The 22,032-nt window shown below is 45.7% G+C and overlaps 1 protein-coding gene across 4 annotated transcripts in view; it reads right to left on the reverse strand.

The window, feature by feature from the left end:
- Nucleotides 1-1,683: 1,683 nt before the first annotated feature.
- FGD5 (FYVE, RhoGEF and PH domain containing 5) overlaps nt 1,684-22,032 on the reverse strand; it is a 123,829-nt gene continuing 103,480 nt past the window's right edge. For 3 of the 4 annotated variants that reach the window (XM_081801597.1, XM_081801592.1, XM_081801590.1), the window contains 8 exons: nt 21,256-21,335; nt 19,012-19,111; nt 18,559-18,696; nt 17,977-18,106; nt 17,039-17,169; nt 11,123-11,251; nt 6,043-6,197; nt 1,684-5,685 (listed from right to left, as the gene is read on the reverse strand). In XM_081801597.1, coding sequence (XP_081657723.1) covers nt 5,649-5,685; nt 6,043-6,197; nt 11,123-11,251; nt 17,039-17,169; nt 17,977-18,106; nt 18,559-18,696; nt 19,012-19,111; nt 21,256-21,335 — 900 coding nt within the window. In that variant the 3' untranslated portion in view covers nt 1,684-5,648. The remainder of the gene's footprint in view (nt 5,686-6,042; nt 6,198-11,122; nt 11,252-17,038; nt 17,170-17,976; nt 18,107-18,558; nt 18,697-19,011; nt 19,112-21,255; nt 21,336-22,032) is intronic. The other variant, XM_081801602.1, reaches the window with a different exon arrangement.

Raw genomic sequence — 22,032 nt, forward strand, 5'->3', positions numbered from 1 at the left:
AGGCCATTTTCGGGGCACATGGGTGGCTCAGTCGGTTGAGTGTCCGACTCTTGATTTCAGCTGAGGTTATGGTCTCAGGGTCATAGGATGGCCCCCCAAGTCAGGCTCCATGCTCAGCAGGGAGTCTGCTTGAGATTCTCTCGCCCTCCCTCTCTGCCCCTCCTCCTGCTCGGGCACATGATCTCTCAAATAAATAAATCTTAAAAAATAATAAAAGGCCATTTTCTTCACATCTTTTTGTTAGGAGGGGATGTTTCTTATCCTATATAGCAAGGGATGGACTTACAGGATGAGACAGTGATATCTTCATAATTGTAAAAATGGGAGATCTTTGTTGAGTAGGTGAAAGGTTGAGATTTAAGAGAAATTAGTCAAATTGCTACAGTGAAAACTAATGGTCATTTTCCACCCTGCCCCATAAAGTAAGATTCAGGGTCACACTGAGTGGTATTATAGCTGTATTTTAAAAAGAGCTATCTAATTTTATGCCTGTAATAACTTCCATAATTATACATGTTGGAATAATCAAGCCTCATGCTTTGGGGTATAGCCAATTACTGTAGCGATCAAGAGGTAATTTATTTTGTCATGTACATTGCTCACAGTGGGGCAGTTCCATTACACATTCATGAATTCTAGTGTGGTATTGTTAAGGGTTGTTAAGTATAGGCCACTGGATTTGAAGGGCCACAGATTTACGGGAGCAATTCTTTTAAATCTTCATCTGCTTCTTGTGTCTGTTACTTTAAAAGGAGTTCTTAGGAACAAATAGGCTTATGCCTATCCTTGACTACAAGACAGATTTTTGGATACACCTTGCCGGTGAACACATTAGACATAGAGCCAAATCCTTCCTGACTTTCCCTCTGAGTCTACCTTTGGAGAGAATGTGAATTGCACTTTTGAAAGTGAGATCCTAATTTTGAAGAGAATTTGAGGTCATTTAGGGCAGTTCTCACTTGAGTGGGGAAATCGTTATGTAATAAACCAGAGTAGTGGTCACTGTTGAAAATAAGCTTTGGGAGCCCCTGGCATAAAACATGTTGTTATTCTAAAGTTCTGTCATATTTGCAACTCTCAGCTTCTGGATAATTGTTATAATTTATAATTTACATACACCAATAACAGGTGTATGTTACTTTGCTTATAGGTATCTGATACCTTGATTGCTACCATACCATTTCCTGATCAAAACTATTTCTGTAGCTTTACCATGAATTTTATACCTTTCCCCTCGTTATATTTTTGAAGCATTCAAAAAATAAAACTGGCAATGTCCTTACATTTGAATATGTGTCTTTAGTAAGGTCTTTTGATTTGGCTCATTATATGTCTTAACTGCAACTCTGTGCTCATTTTTTTCTTACCTGACAGTCTTAAGCTAGTGGCTTAAAAAGTTTTTGAAAGTAAGTTTTGACCATAATCTAGAAGTGGAACTACATTTTGACATCAACAATCAGTAATATCATGTGTATGCACACACAATTGAAAAACAAAATGTCATAAAACAGCCTTAAGGAGGACGGATACGCCCTGCTGTGTTCCGCTCTGCTGTCTTCAGTGAGCATGTAGGGTGGGGCTGGGGGAGGGAGCTGGTTGTGATCCACTGTGTCGATTTCATAACCCACTCCTAGAGTTGAAAAAAACAAGGCTAAAATTTTTGTTCACAGTGTCTTTTGTTTCTCTCTCTGCTTTCTTAACACGGATTTTATTTTGTACAAACCTCTTTCACTCTTGTGGATGTGCTGCCTTTCTATACTTGCTCTATTGTAACAGTACCTGTGAAGGACGATCAAGAGAATGAGGCCTGTTGTCATTCTGTTCTGTCAGCAGAGGATGCCCTTTCCTGTACGGCATCACCAGATTATCTGTGCAAGGAAGAAACTGAGGCCACCTAGGGAGCTTCCTCCATGGCCCTGCAGAGCCCTTACATTATGCTAATCCAAACCGTAGTCTTTCCAAAAGATGTGGTCCAAAGAGTGGACTTTGTGGGTGGATCCTCAGCAGCCGTCCTCCCCTCAGCCCCCAGCTGACCAGTCTGTCCCTATAAGTAGCTTAAGAAAGGGCAGGCAATAAGTAAGTGTGGACCTGGAGCGTCACGGAAGGCCTGCTGGGTGCCTCTAAGAAAAAGCTAGAACAGGAAGATGAGCTTCCCCTCTCTGGTGCCTGTGAACAGGGAAATCTCTAGCCCCACCATCAGTGGCAGTCACTCATCAGTCTCTGGAGAACCAGCCCTGGAATCAAGCTGACACTGGACAGCAGATTAGAGAAGCCCAAAGAGCTTGGTCCTTAGGGATACTGTCGAAGTCTGAAACTGCCCTGCTTTTGGACCTCCTCTTGTAAAGCTATTTAAACCAATTTGATGTTAGTTTGCTCTTACTTATTGAAAACAGACTCCTTAGCGTGGACACGTCTGTCCTTTCAACTGACCATTCATGTGTGGAAGCGCAAAACTCCCACGATTATAGAAGCCACAAAACACGGTTGAATCAATTAACAGAATATTCTAGCATGTTGTTGTCTCTGCCTTGTAGCAGAACTCAGGCTCCAGCTTAGTCCTACCACTCCTAGCCCAGGTGACCTCAGTCCCCATTTAGAGGTTCAGTGTTCAGCGATGACATTTATACTCAGTCAAACAAAAGGCTGGGCTGGATGAAGAAAAGACTCTGACCTCATTACCCTTCAGTGGTGGTAGCAGGGCTGTCGGTGTCCTGGGCACTGGCTTGCATGGCGTACACCCAATGATCCACCCTCAGTCCACACCCACATATGGGACCAGGCTGCATCCAATGGAGAATACGTGGTCAGCGTGTCTGTCGGCCTGACCACAACAACTCAAAGCCTACTTCTGATATGTGCAAGAATTATTACCAGGAGCCAGGAACTTGACCAATGTCCCTGGACACTTTGTTTCTAGTGTGCTTTGTATTAGTAATCATGAACAGAATTCTTCCTAGTTACTAAAACCAATCCAGGCTGGAAATACATTGCAGGGAAGGTGTGAAGCCACTTGAAAGTAAGTGCTTTCAGTGCAACTCCAGTTTCATAAAATTTTACTGATTCTGAGAAGCAGGCAGAGGCCAACCCTGCAAAGGGCTGTGTTTTCTTGACCCATGTGTGACGAGCTCAAGGAGAGGTCATTCAAAACAAATAGAGGGGGAAAAGACCTGATGACCAAAGGAGCTCAGCCTGCCCCTGCCAGGCTCTCTTCAGGCCTGGCTTCTTTCTTGCCATTTCCATGAATAAGAAGGAAGGTCTTTGCATATTGTCTTCATCTTGTATTGTCACAGAGCAGGGCCCGTTACTTATTTTCACTTTGTACAGTGCATGCCCTTCCCCCATGGGGTTATGGTTTCCAGTCCACCTTCTTGAATGTTTGGTTTGTGCTTTACCCCTGAACTCTTTGGGAAGTTGGAATGGTCTCCATGTGACTGGTGAAAACACCAAGGCTTGGAGCCTCTGACGTGAGTGACTTTACCCAGGGCCTGTGTGCTCTCATTTCTGGGCCACAGCTTGGCACAGAACTGCTTCCTCCCTAGAAACACAGCCTTTGCTGAAGCCCAGGGAGCAGGTAGGCAAAGCAGATACCATGGGAAGCTTGGGGAGTGTGGTCGTGGCATCAAAGCTGTTATTTCTCTAGCCCCTGGGTGCATCCACCCTTAGGCCAGGTGGATGGCTTCACTTGAGTTATTCCAACCAGGCCCCATGAACCTGTAAAATGGGCTGGACAAAGAGAAGGTCAGGGAAGGAACAGCAAGCGAAATTGACTAGTAGAAATTGGCTGAAATCGAAGAACCGTGGGAAGGACAGGTACGAATGAGTTACAGGTAAACCAGATGGGTCCTTGCCCAGTCACATAGGAACTGTGGAGGATCTTAGTGGCCCCTGCCACTTCCTTTTATAAAACTGATCCATTAGGTTTTATCTATAACCCAGGTGGTTTTTATTAGGGTAACTACTGACTGAGAAATCAAAGCCCCATTACCTCTTCTTTTCAGCGTCAGAAATAGGATGTTATATGGTACAAGAGACCTTCAGATGACTTCCAGATGCGTAATTCTACCTGGAGCCCAGAAACTGACAGTGGCCAGTGGCGCACAGCAGATTGGGGAAGCTCCCACTACCTGGTGCCGAAGTCTTGCTGTGCTTTTTAAAGGCTCAGAGGCTCTAGAAGGCCCGCTTAAAGTAGGTCTGATAATGAAAGTGGTTGCATTGGAATTGAGCCCTCAAAAATTAATAAAAAGATCTGTCTAATCACTTAGTTTGAATCATTAATTAAATGTTCAATGCAAACATTTTAAAGGAGAAATTGCAAACTAGAAAAAAAAATTCCCCTGAAAATATTTAATGTAAATAACTCCTTGAGATGGTGCTTTTTACAAAAGGTTTGTCGCAAATGCCGTTTTGTTTAGGGGACAGGACATCAGGAAATGATATGATCGTTTTCTATTTCAATGAGAGTAACAAGGAATCCCACCTGCCCCACCCCCATTCTTGCTCTATGTATAAATTTGTCCAGCATGATGAGCAGCAGTCATCAGCGGGAGGTGGCTGAGCCCCAGGTGCCCAGAGAGTTTCTTCAAGCCACTACTGTGCTCCCTCACTGTGTCCAGAGCCACTGGCCAAGACCACCAATTCACTTTCTGATTATATCTTTTCTGTCTTCGTATCTTTCAAGGCTTTGGTAATACAGCCGAAGGGTAACCATGTTGAAAACAAGCACAGGTTCTTTTACACGTAACACTGTCAGCTCATGTTGGGTAAACACAGGAAGGCACACAATAAATTACAGCAGACCCTATCTCTTCAGAGGGTTTGTGGTGACCTCCAGGGTGGGGGCTGGGCCTGCCGGCAGCCGAGCATCCAGCACTGGGGTAGTGTGAGGACCACCCCGGGAAGGAGGGGGTCCTTCCTTAAGTCATGTCCGTATACAGGTCTCATGATCAATTGGAGGAGAAAATCCTTGCCTTATCCAGTGCAGTGCGGCCTCTGCAGTAAGGAGGACCCTCCCCTCTGAGTGCCGCTCACCTGCCCACTTGGCCAGGTCCATCCGTGTTGGCACAAATCAATTGTACGTACACCCTTGTTGAGAACTGGTGGCAAATTAGTCCACAGGACTCCATCTGCTCCTTACTTAAGTAAATCACTTGGAAAACATAAAACTGGAGGTTGTAGCTCAGTAAAACAATAAAGTGCTTTCGATGAGGGTAGCTGTTATTTACCAGTTGTTTCTCGTTTCGCCTGAGGCACTGACATCAGTGCTATGGAAGGTGATAATGTTTACCACTGGTAAAAACTGTAAAAGCTTGTTTCCACTAAAAAGCCTGCATTTCTAAAATGTACTTTTTTCCTCTTGTTTCCATGTCTTCACGTTACTAAACGTGGTCTCACTACCCGGTAAGGAGATCGTTTATGCTGGGGTGGGGCGGGGTCGGGCGGCTGGAAGACACAAGAATAGAAAAGGAGCGGTTCATAAATATTCCTTAGGGGTTCCACTTGTGACGGTGAGAGAGGGGGTTATGGCAAAAAAGATGAGGCCCCGTGCTGAATCCAGATATGAGTCCCGAGGAGTAGAGACACAGATTGGCTTCTGGAAGGGTCCACATTCAACCTAAGACTTTATTCTGAGTCCACATGCTTGATAACTGCTATAACACACTTGCATCTTCCATGGCCTCGATCCACCTGTAAAACAGAGGAGAGGGCACACTTAGGTGTCACAGCTCTGAGACTCTGGTCAGAGAACCTAGAAGTGACCAGGTGGACTAGGTGACTATTAGCCTGACATTGGGGACCATGTCATATTCATATTTGTTTCCCTAGCATTTAGCAAAAGGTCTGCTGAATCAAAGCATGCCTGTATGAACGAATCATGATAATCTTTAAAAAATCTTACAACCAGGAACAGGTTCTGTTCTGCTGTTCTTCTGTGGCCCGAAGGGGTTAGATGGTACAGGAGGCTGGAGCAGAGAGAAGCCAGAGCCCTGGGTAGCAACTTGTAGAGGGAGAGGCAAGGAGATACAGGCCTAGTTATTTGGGTACCTTTGAGCTGAATTGGTATCCTCTGCTTTGAAGCTATAAAATAGGGTTTTCTTGTGGTAGAGGTGAAAAATAGGTCCTACTTCACTGCTGCCCTCTTCCTTCTCTGGGGCAATGGTGAAACCAAGCAGAGGCATACTCTCCATGGCCACTGTGTCCTGCAGAGGGCAAAAGGGAAAACGATATTACACACGGCACTACACACAGTCAACTGCTCAGCATTTACTGTTACCTCCGATTTCAGGTGCACGACGAGCCCTTCTGTGTGAGGCATGGTTGGGCAACAGTGGAATAACCACACACATACTGTTCACCCCCTCTTCCCGCCAGGACCAGTCATGAGGAGAGAAAGAAACTTAACATTCTGTCACAGCCTATTAGGGTCCAGGCATTTTCATCTTTATATTATCTTGTTGAATCTTCACAACATCACAGAAGGTGTCACTCCTGTTCTAAGAAGACACTGAAGCTCAGAGAAGGTAAATAACTCCCTAAGATCACACAGGTTAGTCAGGAGCAGAGCCAGAATTTGGACTCATGACCACCTTCTAACACTGCATTCTTTCTGCTGACTTGATTAGTCAGAGACTCTGTTTTCCAGAATTATTCCAGATGATCTCCCCAATACTGATTCCCCCACAGCCTATCCACGACGTCTCAATGTGGAGCACGTAGGGTGTCTGTGCTATAAAGTTGTTAATACTGTGATGAGACCTTCACAGAGAACATAAATGGATCTTAAATTCACAGTACTCAGTGGAAAAAGAGATTTTTGTATATAAACATATATTTACACATACATACTTATGTGAAAATACATGCTCATAAAATACAACTTTATGAAACCACACATAGACAAAGAGATAAAATTAGTTAAGCAATTAGTTAAGATATAATTAGCTAAGAAGGCTGTGGGAGGAGAAGGAGGAGGAGTTGAGGTTGTGTATAAAACGAAATCAACTTTCAAAGACCGCTGGATCAGGAAAAGCATCTAAACTCAGTATCGATTCATGATTAAAAAAAAAAAACCCTCAGCAAACTAGAAGGGAACTTCCTTAATCTGAGTGCATCTATAAAATACCTACAGCTAACATCCTACTTAATAGTAAAATACTGAATGCTTTTCCTGTAAGATTGGGAACAAGGCAAGAGGGTGCTCGCTCCTACCAATTAAACTCAAAATTGCACTGGAGGTCCTAGTCATTGCATTAAGGCAAGAAGAAGAAAAAGTTCAGAAAAAGAAGAAGTTAAACTATCTGTGCTTGCAAAGGACTTGTCTGACTGTAAAACAACTACTAGAACCAATAATCAATTTAGCAAGGTCACAGGATAATCAATTTTTTTATATCTGCTTACAGCAAACAACTGAAAATAAACTCCATTCAAAATAGCATGCAGGGGCGCCTGGGTGGCTCAGTCGTGAAGCGTCTGCCTTCGGCTCAGGTCATGATCCCAGGGTCCTGGGATTGAGCCCCGCATCGGGCTCCCTGCTCAGTGGGAAGCCTGCTTCTCCCTCTCCCTCTGCTGCTCCCCCTGCTTGTGTTCCCTCTCTCACTGTCTCTCTCTGTCAAAAAATAAAATCTTTAAAAAAACAGCATGCAAAAATAAAATAGGAATAAGGTTAACATAAATGCAAGAACAGAAGTATGAGACCTCTATACTAAAACTACAAAACATTAAAAGAAAAACTAAAGAACTAAATAAATGAAGATTTATGCCATATTCATAGATTTGAAGAATTTCAATATTGTTAAGATGCCAACTCTCCCCAAATTGATTCAACAATCTCTGTCATCATCTCAGGCTTTTGGGTAGAAATTGACAAGTTTATATGGAAACAGAAAAGACCTAGAATACCCAAACAATCTTTTAAAAAGAACAATGTTGAAGGGGCACCTGGGATATTCAATCAGGCATCAGACTGGTGACTCTGGCTCAGGTCAGTCATGATCTCATGGGTCATGGGACTGAGCCCTGTGTCAGTGGGAAGTCTGCTTGAGATTCTCTCCCTCTGCCCCTCCCCCCACTTCTGTACGCACATGCACACTCTCTAACAAATAAACAAATAAATAAATAAAAGAACAATGTTGGAGGCTTATACAGTCTGACTTCAAGACTTACTATAGAGTTCTGGTGATTAAGGCCGTAAGGTATTGGCATAAGATTTCATAAATATATCAGTGAAACAGAATAGAAAACTCAGAGATAGCCCCAAATGTATTTAGTCTTTTGATTTTTTTTTAATTTTTATTTTTTTAAAGATTTCATTTATTTTTTGACAGAGAGTGAGATAGCGAGAGGGAACACAAGCAGGGGGAGTGGGAGAGAGAGAAGCAGGCTTCCCGCTGTGCAGGGAGCCCAATGCAGGGCTCACGACCTGAACCGAAGGCAGACGCTTAACGACTGAGCCACCCAGGTGCCCCTAGTCATTTGATATTTAACGAAGGCACCAAAATAATCCTATAGGGAAAGGAAAGTTTTTTTTAAACAAGTGGTGGTGGAATAATTGGATATCCATATGGAAAAAAAATGAACACCACCCCCTGTCTCATACCATACTCAAAATTAATTTCAGATAGACCTGAATGTAAAAACTAAAACATTCAAGTTTTCAGAAGCAAATACAGGGGAACAACTTTGTGACTTGCAGTAGACTAAAAGTTTCTTGTGATATGAAAAGCAACAGCCATAAAGGAAAACACTAATAAATTAGGTTTCATTTAAGTTAAAAACTTCTGTTCACCAAAAGAACAGAACAAATTCATTCGTTAAGAAAATGCACAGGCAAGCCACAGACAGGGAGAGAATATTCACAAAACATTTATCTGACAAAAGACTGGTATCCAAGATATGTAAAGAATTCCTGTAACCCAATAATAAGACAACTTACTTAAAAAAATATGCAAGAGATCTGAACAGACACTTCTCAAAGGGAAATACAGAAATAGCCAATAAGCACATCAAAAACATCATTAGTTACTAGGGAAATCTAAATTAAAACCACACTGAGATACTAGTAAATTAATGACTGACAATACCAAATGTTAACTAAGATGTGGAGCAACCAGAACTCTCAGACTTACATACATTGTTGAGGGGAGGATAAAATGGTAGACCACTTTGCGAAAGGGCTGTAATTTCTGATAAATCAAACATATACTTTCCTATGATCTAGAAATTCCAATCCTAGGTGTCTACCCAAGTGAAATAAAAACCTATTTTCATATAAAAACCTCTATACAAAAGTTTAAAGTGACTTTATTCATAATTACCAAAAACCAGAAACAACCCAAATGTCCTTTAACTGATGAATGGAATAAACACATGGTGGTATGTTCACAACATGGAATACTACTCAGCCATAAAATGTCATGACCTACTGCTGTATTCAAAAACATGGATGACTCTCAAACACCTCATGCTGAGTGGGAGAGGTCACATTTATATGTGATTTGATTTATATGAAGATTCTAAAAGAGGTAAAACTAATCTATGGTAGAAAAAATTCAGAACAGTGTGCTGCCTGTGGGGACAGGAATGAGGTGGGGATACCACAGGTAAACACCAGGGGTTCATGATAGTACACACAGTGAAAACTGGCTATCCATTTTATCAAACCTTTTTTCTTTGATGGAATTTGTGAGCCTAGTCCTATCACTTGCATGGTCTTATTAAGAAATTGTACTAGTTCTTTATGGAAAAAACTACTTTGGAAGCATACTTAAAATCCACCTTTTAAAATCAACTCAGGGTGTTACTTCCAATAACCACCGTTGCTCAGGACCTACAGAATGGACACTGAGAATGGGTTTTCCATTCTCAGACAGGATTCGCCTCTTTGGTGGTTATTTAATTAACACTAGCCTTCATTCACCTGTCTAAGACAGAGTTTCTTCCCAAAGAGTGGTCCATGGGATGGGAGAGTCCCATGAGACACCCCATGAGGAAGGGCCTGTGGTCAGGCCAGCTTGGGAAATCCCCTCATTCAGAGATCCACAACACATCTGGGTACATTACAGATTCTAAGAAGTACTCCTACTAACTGCCTACTCAGGGTCCCCTCAGAATCCATTGTTCAGAGAACCCCTGTGAGCATCCTGTGTAATACCTACTTTGGAAGATGCTGCCCTGGGCTGCAGGTGGGCATCACATCACATTTCAGTTTGTTCTGGAAAGATCAAAATTCTCCTCAGCTCCTCTGTGGGCATGTCAGTGAGGGCACTGGAGTCACTCAGGCCTACTGTGGGTCCCCCTCTGTCTGTCTGCGCCCCTGCCGGCCTCTGGGATTCCCTGAGGGACGGGCAGGCTGCAACCATCACAGCTACCGGTCTTTTGTAAGAGAACGTTTATGCCCCCAAAAGAAAGTGTCTTTTGCCCCTTCGCCAGCATCTGGGGTCGGGGTAGAAGCGCCAGCCCTGTGCTGATGTGACTATCCTGCTGGGGTAAAACACACATGCTCAGCAGCTGGGCTCTTAAGTCCCGTTTTCGAAGCGGGTTTAGCCCGCGGAAGCCACCGGATGGTGGGGGCTAGACATGGAAATCCTTCAAACTATCACCCAGCGTCAGCCTGGGTCAGGACCAGACAGCCACCTGCTGTATAGCAGAGCCCGCACCCGGCTGCTCTGGAAGCAGGCTTCACTTCCAAGGCCGTCCAAGGCCCTCTTACATTTTATATGTAAAGGTAAGACGCTCTGTAAAAAGTATCAACTGAAGTTGTATTTAGTAGAAACACTACCACGAAACAGTGTAGTTCCCTGGAGTGCCTGGCTTGTGCTAGATGCCGGGCCTGTGACCTTCAACACTCGGGTGCACAGGTCTGCAAGCTGTCCCGCCGTATCTCCACAGAGAGATGGTAAAGTCCTTCCACTTGGAACCTACACGTCGTTCTGTCTTTGTGGCAACACTCAGCACATGGTACTGCTCGACACAGACTGGAGTGGTACGGGAACTGGAACCCGCATCCAGCCTCACACCGCCCTGCAGGCGATGGGGTGTTGTGCATACCCACGGGGACACTCTGAGGCATGAGCTTAACCGGAGGGCCTTCACAGGTGAGAGGAGAGAGAGCACGAACCACCACTACCTCACTGGCCATGTAGGTGTAGAGCACTTTGCCTTTGATGACAAACCAGAGCTTCTTCCAGTGCCTCTTGCCTTTCTTGCACCGGCTCAGATAGCCACTGATGGCGGAGCCCTCTCCCGAGGCGGCCACCTGGCAGAAGAGAAGCAGAGTGGTCAGGGCACCAGGGGGTAGGCACGGTTCAGGCGGAGCTAAAAGGACAGTGCAAACCAGCTGGCAGAGCGTGTTTACTGCTTTGAAATCTGAGACTCGGATGAGGTCTCAGGACACATCCAGCACCTCAAAAGCAGCACAACAGTACCAGGGATTAAGACAGGACTTACTGAGTGGACCCAGGAGACACACGAATCAAAAACTGCCTTCAGGAGTGCTGCCCCAAGTGGTGTTTCAGATTCTTGGCTCCCTCTCCCCAACCCACAAGGCCCCATAATACGAAACTGCAAGTATCTGGGGGAAAGGTTCTTCCTTCTAAAATTGATTCTTACAAGATTTAATACGTATTCTTCTCAACATTTTATTCAAAAAAAAAATAGAAAAGGAAGGAAACCTATGAGGCCAGCATTACTCTGATACCAAAACCAGATAGAGAAACCACTAAAAAAGAGAACCACAGGCTAAATATCTCTGATGAACATAGATGCAAAAACCCTCAACAGAATACTAGCAAGCTGAATCCAACAATACATTAAAAAAATCATTCACCATTATCAAACGGGATTTATTCCTGGGATGCAAGGGTGCTTCGATATTTGCAAATCAATCAACGTGGTACATCACATTAACAAAAGAAAGGATAAGAACCATATGGTCATTTCAATAGATGTAGAAAGAGCATGTGACAAAGCACAACATCCATTCATGATAAAAACATTCAATAAAGTAGGTTTAGAAGGAACACACCTCAACATAATAAAGGCCATATATGAAAAATGCACAGCTAATATTATCCTAAATGCAGAAAAACTGAGAGCTTTTCCTCTACAGTCAGGAATAAGACAGGGGTGTCCACTCTCACCACTTTTATTCAATATAGCACTGGAAGTCCGAGCAACAGCAATCAGACAACAAAAAGAAAGAAGCATCCAAATCGGGGTGCCTGGCTGGCTTAGTCGGTGGAGCATGCGACTTTTGATCTTGGGGTCATGAGTTTGAGCCCCATGTTGGGTGTAGAGATTACTTAAAAAAAAGGCATCCAAAGGAAGGAAGAAGTAAAATTTTCGCTATTTGCAGATGACATGATACTATATATAGAAAACCCAAAAGACCCCCAAGAACTGTTAGAACTGATAAACAAATTCAGTAAAGTCACAGGACACAAAATCAATGTACAGAAATCTGTTGCATTTCTATACACCAATAATGAAGCAGCAGGAGAAATTAAGGAATCAATCCCATTTACAACCGCACCAAAAACAATAAGATACCTAGGAATAAACCTAACCACAGAGGTGAAAGACCAATACTATGAGGACCTATAAAAACCCTGATGAAAGAAACTGAAGATGGCACGAAGAGATGGAAAAACATTCCATGCTCATGGACTAGAAAAACAAATATTGTTAAAATACCTATACTACCTAAAGCAACCTACATATTTAATGCAGTCCCTATCAAAATACCACTGGCATATTTCACAGAGCTGGAACAAAACAATCCTAAAATTTGTGTGGAACCACAAAAGTTCCTATTTAGCCAAAGCAACCTTGAAAAGGAAAAGCAAAGCTGGAGGCATCACAATTCCGGACTTCAAGTTATATCACAAAGCCGTACTCATTAAAACAGTATGGTACTGGCACAAAAACAGATACAGAGATCGACGGAACAGAATAGAAAATGCAGAAATGGACCCACAACAATACGGTCAACTAATCTTGGACAAAGCAGGAAAGAATATCCAAGAGGAAAAGACTGTCTCTTCAACAAATGGTGTTGAGAGAACTGGAAAGCAACATGCAGAAGAATGAAACTAGTCCACTTTCTTACATCATACACAAAAATAAATTCAAAAATGGGTTAAAGACCTAAATGTGAGACCTGAAGCCATAAAAATCCCAGAGGAGAACACAGAGAGTAACTTCTTTGACATCAGCTACAGCAACTTCTTTCTAAATATGTCCCCTGAGGCAAGGGAAACAAATGCAAAAATAAATTATTGGGACTTCATCAAAATAAAAAGCTTCTACACAGCAAAGGAAACAATCAACAAAACTAAAAGGCAACCTTTGGAATGGGAGAAGATATCTGCCAGTGGCATATCTGATGAAGGGTTAGTATACAAAATACATAAATCCTTTATAAAACTCAACACCCAAAAAACAAATAATCCAATTAAAAAGTGGGCAGAAAACTTGAACAGCTATTTCTCCAAAGAAGACATCCAGATGGCCAACAGATACATGAAAAGATGTTTATCCTCACTTATCATCAGGGAAGTGCAAATCAACACTGCAATGAAAAACCACTTGACACCTGTCAGAATGGCTAAAATCAACAACACAAGAAACAACAGGTGTTGGTGAGGATGTGGAGAAAGGGGAACCCTTCTGCACTGTTGGTGAGAATGCAAATTGGTACAGCCACTGTGGAAAACGGAGGTTCCCCAGAAAGTTATGGAGGTTCCCCAGAAAGTTAAAATAACTAACCTACCATCTAGATCTAGCAATCACACTACTGGGTATTTACCCAAAGAATATTAAAACACTAATTCACAGGGATACATGTACCCCAATGTTTATAGCAGCATTACCAACAATAGCCAAGATATGGAAGCAGCCCAGGTGTCCACGAATTGATGAATGGATAAAGAAGATGTAGTAAATATATTCAGTGGAATATTACTCAGCCATGAAAAATAATGAAACCTTGTCATTTGCAATGACATGGATGGAGCTAGACAGTATTATGCTAAGTGAAATAAGTCGGTCAAACAAAGACAAATACTGTATGATTTCACTCATATGTGGAATTTAAGAAACAAAACAAATGAGCAAACGGGAAAAACAAGAGAGAAAAAACCAAGAAACATACTCTTAACTATAGAGAACACACTGATGGTTGCCAGAGGGGAGAGGGGTGGGGAATGGATGAAATAGGTGATGGGGATTTAGGGGGGCACTTGTGATGAGCACCGGGTGATGTATGAAGTGTTGAATCACTATATTGTGCACCTGAAACTAATAAACACTGTATGTTAACTAACTGGAATTTAAATAAAAACTTGAAAAAATAAAAAAACCCACACATACATGCTCAAAAAAATAAACTTGATTCTTACACTTTTTAAATTTTTTAAGTATTTTATTTATTTTAGAGAGAGCACGTGAACACAAGTGGGGGGGCAGAGGTAGAGACAAAATCTCAAGCAGACTCCATGCTGAATGTAGAGCCTGATGTGGGCTCAATATGGGGCTCAATCTCACGATCCTGAGATCGTGACCTGAGCCAAAACCAAGAGTCAGAAGCTCAGCTGACTGAGCTACCTAGGTGCCCCTCATTTTTAAGCTTATCTCTTATATTTAAGGATGGATCCTCTTTGTAATGTTTACTTAAAAGGTTTTGTAATCTTCTTCCTAATTGGGGGGGGGGGGTTAATTCCTGTTGTTATTAGTAGAAGTAGGATTTGTCTGTTGCACAGTCTTTATATGGGCGTTCAGAACATAATACAGGTTTGGAGAAATACCAGTCTGGGGTTCCAGCCCAGGTTCTCCCAGTTATTTGATGGGCAATGTGGGCAATTTACTTCTTCTAAGTCTTAGATTCCCTACTAGCAAAACTGGAGTCAGTGACCTAAGAGAGGTACCTGACAGGTATAGTGCCTGGCCCACAGAACTGCTCAAAATACTAATCTTACTATTGGGGCAAGAAGGCCAGGTCTGGAAATAATTTCATCTGACTTTCCCATTTTACAGATGGGGAAACTGACGCCTGGAGGAATGGAGGTTATCTACTGAAGGTCAAATCTCTACTTAGTTGAAGAGAGGGTAGAGAACTTGGATCTCCTGGCAAATACTCCGAAGGTCAATGAACTTCAATGCAGGGAAAGGAGGCCATCACCTACCTGGGATTTTTTTTTTTTTTTAAAGATTTTATTTATTCATGAGAGAGAGAGAGAGAAAGAGAGAGAGGGAGAGAGAGAATGAGCGGGAGAAGGGCAGAGGCAGAGGGAGAAGCATGCTTCCCACTGAGCAGGGAGCCCGATGTGGGGCTCGATCCCAGGACCCCAAGATCATGATCTGAGCCGAAGGCAGACGCTTAACGACTGAGCCCCCCACACACCCAGCCTGGACTGTTTTAAGAGGTACCAGGAAAGGAGCCTGTGTCCGCCACAGGTTCCAGGACTCCCAGCACCAGACACAGGCTTTCTCTCCCTGCACTTGCCCTGCCAGGGCAGCTCGCAGAGTGAGGAAGGCAGAGTGGACAGAGTATGTCAGGGGAAGCCGATTCTGACCTCCCTTTCTGGCAGGTGATCGGAGAGGCAGCATTTCCGCAGACTTTGTCATGGGGAGCAGGGCTTACTGTTAAGGTGGAGTTCCTGCGGAAAAGGGACAGGGCAGCGGGTGACAGGTGGGGCACATTTCTCCTGGGGCTGCTGCAAATCCCACTAAGTGCAGTCTTTGCTAGGTAATAAAAAGGTTGTCACTTTGAGCAAAAATTACCAAAGGGCTAGCTAGGACACCAGCATCAGAGACAGCTGGACTCTAGAAGGCTAAGAGCAGTGGTTCTCAAACTGTGTGCCCATGGAACACTCAGGTTCTGCCCAGCAGGAGTGAAAAGGTGATCTTTTCTCAATTGGTGGAAAGGGACTAGGTTAAATAAATGATGCTACAACCATACAATGTAAAAAGTATGAGATTTGTATGTGTGAGCAAATGTGGAATGATAGCTAAGAGAAATTAAGTGTGAAGAGTGTATAGAAGATTCAGTACAATTTACCTTTTCAGTAAAAAAAAAAAAAAAAAAAAAAGGATCAATGGATGTACATCTTTAGTATGTATATGCATTAAAGTTTCTGTAAGGATCCCTAAGAAACTTGATGGTGGTTACCTCTGGGAGTAGGTGGGACTGGAGGAGTTCGGGGAGGGAGAGAAACTCATGTTTCATCAGGTATTCTTTTGTGCTGTTTTGAAAAAAATTTTTTTTTACCATGTATGTGTTATTCCCAAGATTTTTAATATGCAAAGGAATTAAGTAAATGAGTAGAACTGTACCCCTTTAAAATTTCCATACCCTAACACTTTTTGAAACTTGCACCTTGCCACCTGCTACTCAATAATGAATATTAATGCAAAAACTTGGAAACAGCTGATCTTCTTTTGACAGCTTGTATATTCATGGGCACACATTTGTTTGTGGTTGTGGCCAGAGTATAGACATATAATCTGGCCCTCCTTATAGGATAGACTTGAATTTAAGCAATTCTGAGGCTTCCTGCAGACAGTCCCACATCCTCCAGGAGGCTCAGCACCCGAGGCCCTTTGGGACCCGCAGGCTGAAGCAGACAGCACAGCTCCGAGGGCCTGCTAGGGAGGGCTAAGCCAGGACTGTGGCTGTTTTAGTCAGAAGAACCCCAGTGATCTGTGCACTACCCATGGGGACCAGGTCTAGGCCATGGGACAGGAAAGAAAGTAAGGAGAAAAAAAGAAAGACTTGGAGGGGAGAGAGGGATGGGAAAGACTTCTAGCACCATCTACATTTCGGGTCCCGCCTTCTGCCACCAAGCAGGCATGTTCTCAGTCACGCCCAGGAGACAGGCCCTTGTTAGTGGTGAGTCAGTCCTTGTCACAAGAGTGTCTCCCATTGGGAATTCTCTTTGTCCTGAAGAGCTCAGCCAGGCTGGGGGAGGTCATACCCTGTCCACCGAGGAGGACCATGAACCTTCTAAATCCCTTGCCTCCCACATAGGCAGTCCGCCTGCCTTACCTCGGTCAGGGCCGAAGGGACCTTCTTCTGTTTCTTGAAGGTCGAGGGGTTGATGCCGTGGAAGACAGATGAGAAGGCACTGCTCGAGAAGCGGGGGGAGGACAGGGGGAAGCTCATGCTCACGGGCCGCTCTGTAACCAAGATAAGCCACAGGGGATGGGAGGTGAGTGTCCACATGGACAGGCATGCTTCTTGCTTTGGAATGCCAATTCCTATAAAATTAGAGCTCCGGGTCCCTCCTGAGATGGGAATCAGCCTCATGAGGGGGATCAGGTGTGACCAGAAAGACAGGCACACTCCCTCTGATGACATGAAGGCCATGGGGGCCAAGAAGGGAGGCTTTTCCTGGGTGCTGGCTATCCCTTCTTCACCTGGGCTGTCCTCTGTGATGGCCTCAGGTGGCCCCACAGAGGAGAAATCTTTGGTTTTGGGCCCAGTATACACTTGCTGTCCCTCTGGCCCAACCCTGCTTGGGCAAAGCTTGTACCCTGAGCACAGTCTCTCAGGGGCCAGCTTGGCTTCCTCAGGATCCTTTATCACTCAAGGAGCCCTCAGCCCTTCCCTGATCCACAACTCCTCTGCTATCTGTCTCAAAATCCTTATCCTGGAAAGGTCCCATAGAACACAAGCCTACAGAACATTTTCAAAAAGAGGGTCACCATGGCAAAGTATACCTGGAGCACCGCACCTGCCATCCCCCTCACAGAGAGGCACTGACCCAGCGTTTCCCAAGCTTAGCTGCCCACAGACCCTTCTGGGAGTGCCTATCGATTTCCCATGGAGCCAACATTTTGGGAAATGGTGCCCCAGGTATGAGTTTAAACCCTTATTTCCTCCTTCAGGGCTGCTTCTGTTCTGAACCTCCACAGGAATGTGGTTTCAGGCACAACCAGGGGCCAGCGAGAAGCCACCCGGAAGAACAGTGGTGCCCAGGTTACCTCTCGTCAGGCCTGGGACATCCCCGCCCCTCTTCTTCAGCTCCCCATAGCAGCCGTCACAGACCTTGGCCATCCGGTCCTTGAGGTACTTCAGAGGGTACTTGTTTCTTGAACAGTTCCGGCACACAATCTGCAAGCCCGGGTGGGGACATACGTTGGAACGGTTCTCGCCCTCTGCATGTGCATGTGCAGAGGACCAGCATCTTCTCCCCTCTGCTGACTCACCCCCCACCTCTCCAGGTACTGTTCTGAGCACAGGACTGTGCCAGGTCCCCCTGCTTTTCCATCGTGGAGACACAGAGTTTCTGTGCAAGTGTCTATCAGTTTTTCTGATGAGCCCTTAACCAGGACATGATACTTTTTCTCCAAAGACAATAACCACGTGTGCTATGATTTTCTCTCGGGAATGCAGTGGTGGAATGGAATGGGATTTGGAGCCCTGGTTTGAGGCTATCAGTAAAATGGGGCCTCACAAGGTTAATGTGACAACACCCTGCCCTGAGCCCAACAGTAACTGCTGGGTGCCCGAGTGCCCACCCCACACGACCCTAAGTTCACACTCACCCAGATGAGGTGACTCACCTTGCCACAGGCGTGGCAGTGGTGACGCCTCAGGGTGAGGGAGAAGTCGCAGCCACAGTTCATGCACATCATAACATGTGTGACGGGCACCAGAGTGGGGGGCCTCTCCCCCAGGCTGACCCCCAGCCTCTCCCGTATCTGGAGCAATGGAATGGGGTGAGCGGTGTGGTCAGGAGATGGCTAGATGGGTGCCCTCTTTCCTGTACAGGGTGTGGGATGGATTCTAATTCTACAACCCCCTCCACCCCATGGCATCCTCTAGGATGCTAACCTTGGGTCAGAAACAGAGCCAACTGGAGGTGCTGTGCTTGGGCCTGGCCATGGGGGAGCTGGTGGGAGGGGTGGGAGGAGGAGCCTGATGGAAGGAGCTGAGAGTCCTTCTGGATGTGTGGGTGCCCAGGGAAACCCAGGGCTGTGAGGCCACTGTCGGGTGGGTGTCAGGGCCCCACTCACCTCCACACTGTGGTGAAAGGCAGCCAGGGCCTGGGCCTTGTAATCCTCAGGGAGGGCTCTGCTCAGACAGCTGTGCCACTCGTCCCGCTCTGCGCAGGAGCTGCGGGCGCAACGTGGCGTGAGCAAGGCATGCAGCATGCACAGCGGCTCGGCCTCTGCTTCTCAGTGTAGATCAAGTCCCCCCACCTTTCCCCTGGCCGGGCCTCTCGGTGTCTGAGATCCCACCAAGCACCGGCCGGCCGCCAGACCGGCCTAGCATTGTACCTCGGCGCCTCCATCTACTAGCAGGGCAGCCAGGGCAAGAAAGCCGTCCTCTGGGCCTGCTTCTTTCCCTGCAACACACGGGACTCTCAACGCTATCCCTCTAGCTACCAGAGCTGCTGTGGGGAAGAAATGACGTGTGGGTTTGTTAATGGCAAAGCACTGTGCAGAAGCAACGGGCATTAGGGAGGTGCAGAGGGCCCCACCCTTAGGAGGGACGGGGCGGGTGGGGGGCAGGGTGCAGAGGGCTGTGTACACGGGGAGGGGAGGGGCAGGCGAAGATGGAAAAGTTCAACGTCCCTGTCGCCGCCCCATCTTCCTCCTCATTTTCCCACATAGTTTCCCAGACACTCCCTCACCCAACAAGTTGGCTTCCCAAATCCCCATTCTGCACCATGCCCTGCAGGGTTTTCTGAGTGGTGAGTGCGGGGTGAAAATTCTCCCAGGGCCCACTAGGTGTCGCTCCCACCCTGAGTAAGAGTGTGGCCTGCCCCAGGAAAGCCCGGAGAAGGGACCAGGTTGGCCTGGGAGGGAGGTGGGGGTAGGGGGGAATGGACAACCAGATGCCATGTCCCCGAAGGGAGATGTATGGGTCCGCCTGTCTCCTGGAAGCTTCAGCATGAGTATCTGGGTGTGCAGGAAGGTGACCGGCCTGTCAGTGACAGCGGCTCCTCGAGGCCACTGGCCAAAGGGCAGTGCCCCTGCCTAGCAGAGATGGGCAGCCTCATCTGAAGGGCTGAGTGTGGCCTGTCACCATCCCCACCTCACAGCTGGACATATAGAAACCATACCCCGGGCCGTCTCAGGCCCCTGACTTTACCTAGAGATGAGGAGAGATGAGGAGAAAAGATGCCATGGAACCCCATCTAGGCATCACCTCCTCCACGAAGCCTTCCCTCACTTCCCCAGATGGGTGGTCACTCCTTGGAATTTTCAAGGTTTCTTCTACCCACTCGGCAGTAGACAGTAGTGGATAAGAGCTCTGGGTCACACAGTCCTGCATTTGAGCCCCAGTTCCTCCTCACATGGCCATGTGACTCCTCTCTAGGCCTCAACTCCCCATGCATGGGAGAAGTCTCAAGCCCCACAGCCAAGGGTGGGGATGGGGTCAGAGGAGGTGCCTACTGTATGTTACTCTTGTCATCAACACTTTTAACTACTACAGCAGTTATGCTCTATATCATGACCGATACGTAACTCTCCTGCCCTTAATGTAGGCTTCCCCCGAGCACAGCAAGGTTTAACTCTTGCGTCCTCAGCACAGGACCTGGCACTGAGCAGTGGCTAATAAATGCTGAAGGAGTAAATGCAACTGCATGAGAATGTGTCAGTGTGTGCGCATCCTGTGCCGGCCCAGGAACCACCACCCCACCCAAAGGGCACTGCTGCCACCCCCAGGTCATGTACCAGCTGAGAGGGGAGGCAGACACCCATGTCTTGGGGACCCGGTCCCAGCCCCCACAGTGCCCACAGTGGCCCCAGCAGGGGCCACATCTCCCTGGTTTCTGAGCCCAGGGAGCTTGAGCTGGCCTTGCCCGGAAAGAGGGAGGGGGGGAAGCTCTTTTGCTGCCTAGAGTAAGCGAGGCGGGATCCCTGGGTAGCCGAAGGCCTGGGGAAAACACACACACTTCTGATAGAGAGGCCACACCCCCGAACCAGGGAAAGGCAAATGATGAATGCTCACTCATTCACTCTCCGGATATGAAAGCCTAAAAGCAGACCACTTTATAAACTAAAGTGCACGATGCATTTTTTACTCGCCTTAACCTCTTGCATTGCTGTAAAGACCCAATAATTCGTAGACTTTTACAAACATGAGATATTGTTGTTATATTTAAATGACAGGCTCTAGAAAATAAGTCCCTTAACCCAAAATAATACCAAAATAGAAGTGACACATCCAGGTTATTATTCCAACCTTTAACACCTGCAAAATCCTGCCCCTTTATCCCTCAGACCCTCCCTCTACCCACCTCCCCATACCTCGCAGATAGAGTCAGGCAGGACTGGGAAGTCTCGATCTTTAGAGCATAGGGCACTTTCTCCATCACAGGACGACTGACCTAGAAAACCAAGAACAGACTGTCAGGGTGGGGGCAGGGAGGGGCAAGCACAGACCCGCCTCTTCTGGTCCTGACACAGTGGCTCCAACTCTGGTCTGTGGGCACCTGTCCACCCCTAGGAAGGTGGGTATGTTCCCTAAAGGACTAGAAGCAGGCTCTGAACAGGTATCTGTATACTTGGTTCATAGCAGCATTATTCATTGTAGCCAAAAGGTGAAAGGAACTCGTGTCCATCCATGAACAAATGGAAAAAAAAAAAGTGGTCTACATGTACAATGGAATATCATTAAGCCATAAGATGGAAGGACATTCTGACACAAGTTGCACATGGATGCACCTTGAGGACATCCTGCTAACTGAAATAGGCCAGTCACAAAAAGACAAATACTGTATGATTCTATTTACATGAATTATCTAGAGCAAATTCCTAGAGACAAAAAATAGGATAGTGGATGCCAGGGGTTGGGGGCTGGAGGAATGGGGAGTTAGGAATGGGGCTAGAGTTTCATCTGGGGATGATACAAAAGTTCTAGAAATGAATGGTGGTGATGGTTGCACAGTAGTGTGAATATACTTAATGTCGCTGAACTGTATACTTAAAAATGGTTAAAATGGTAAATTTATGTTATGTATATTTTACCACAATTTAAAAACCTTTACTGAACACCCACTTATTTCCTCCCTCCAAATGTGTCCT

This window comes from Leptonychotes weddellii, chromosome 1 (assembly GCF_054177405.1).
Source record: "Leptonychotes weddellii isolate Sample4059 chromosome 1, ASM5417740v2, whole genome shotgun sequence".
Classification (NCBI taxonomy): domain Eukaryota; kingdom Metazoa; phylum Chordata; class Mammalia; order Carnivora; family Phocidae; genus Leptonychotes; species Leptonychotes weddellii.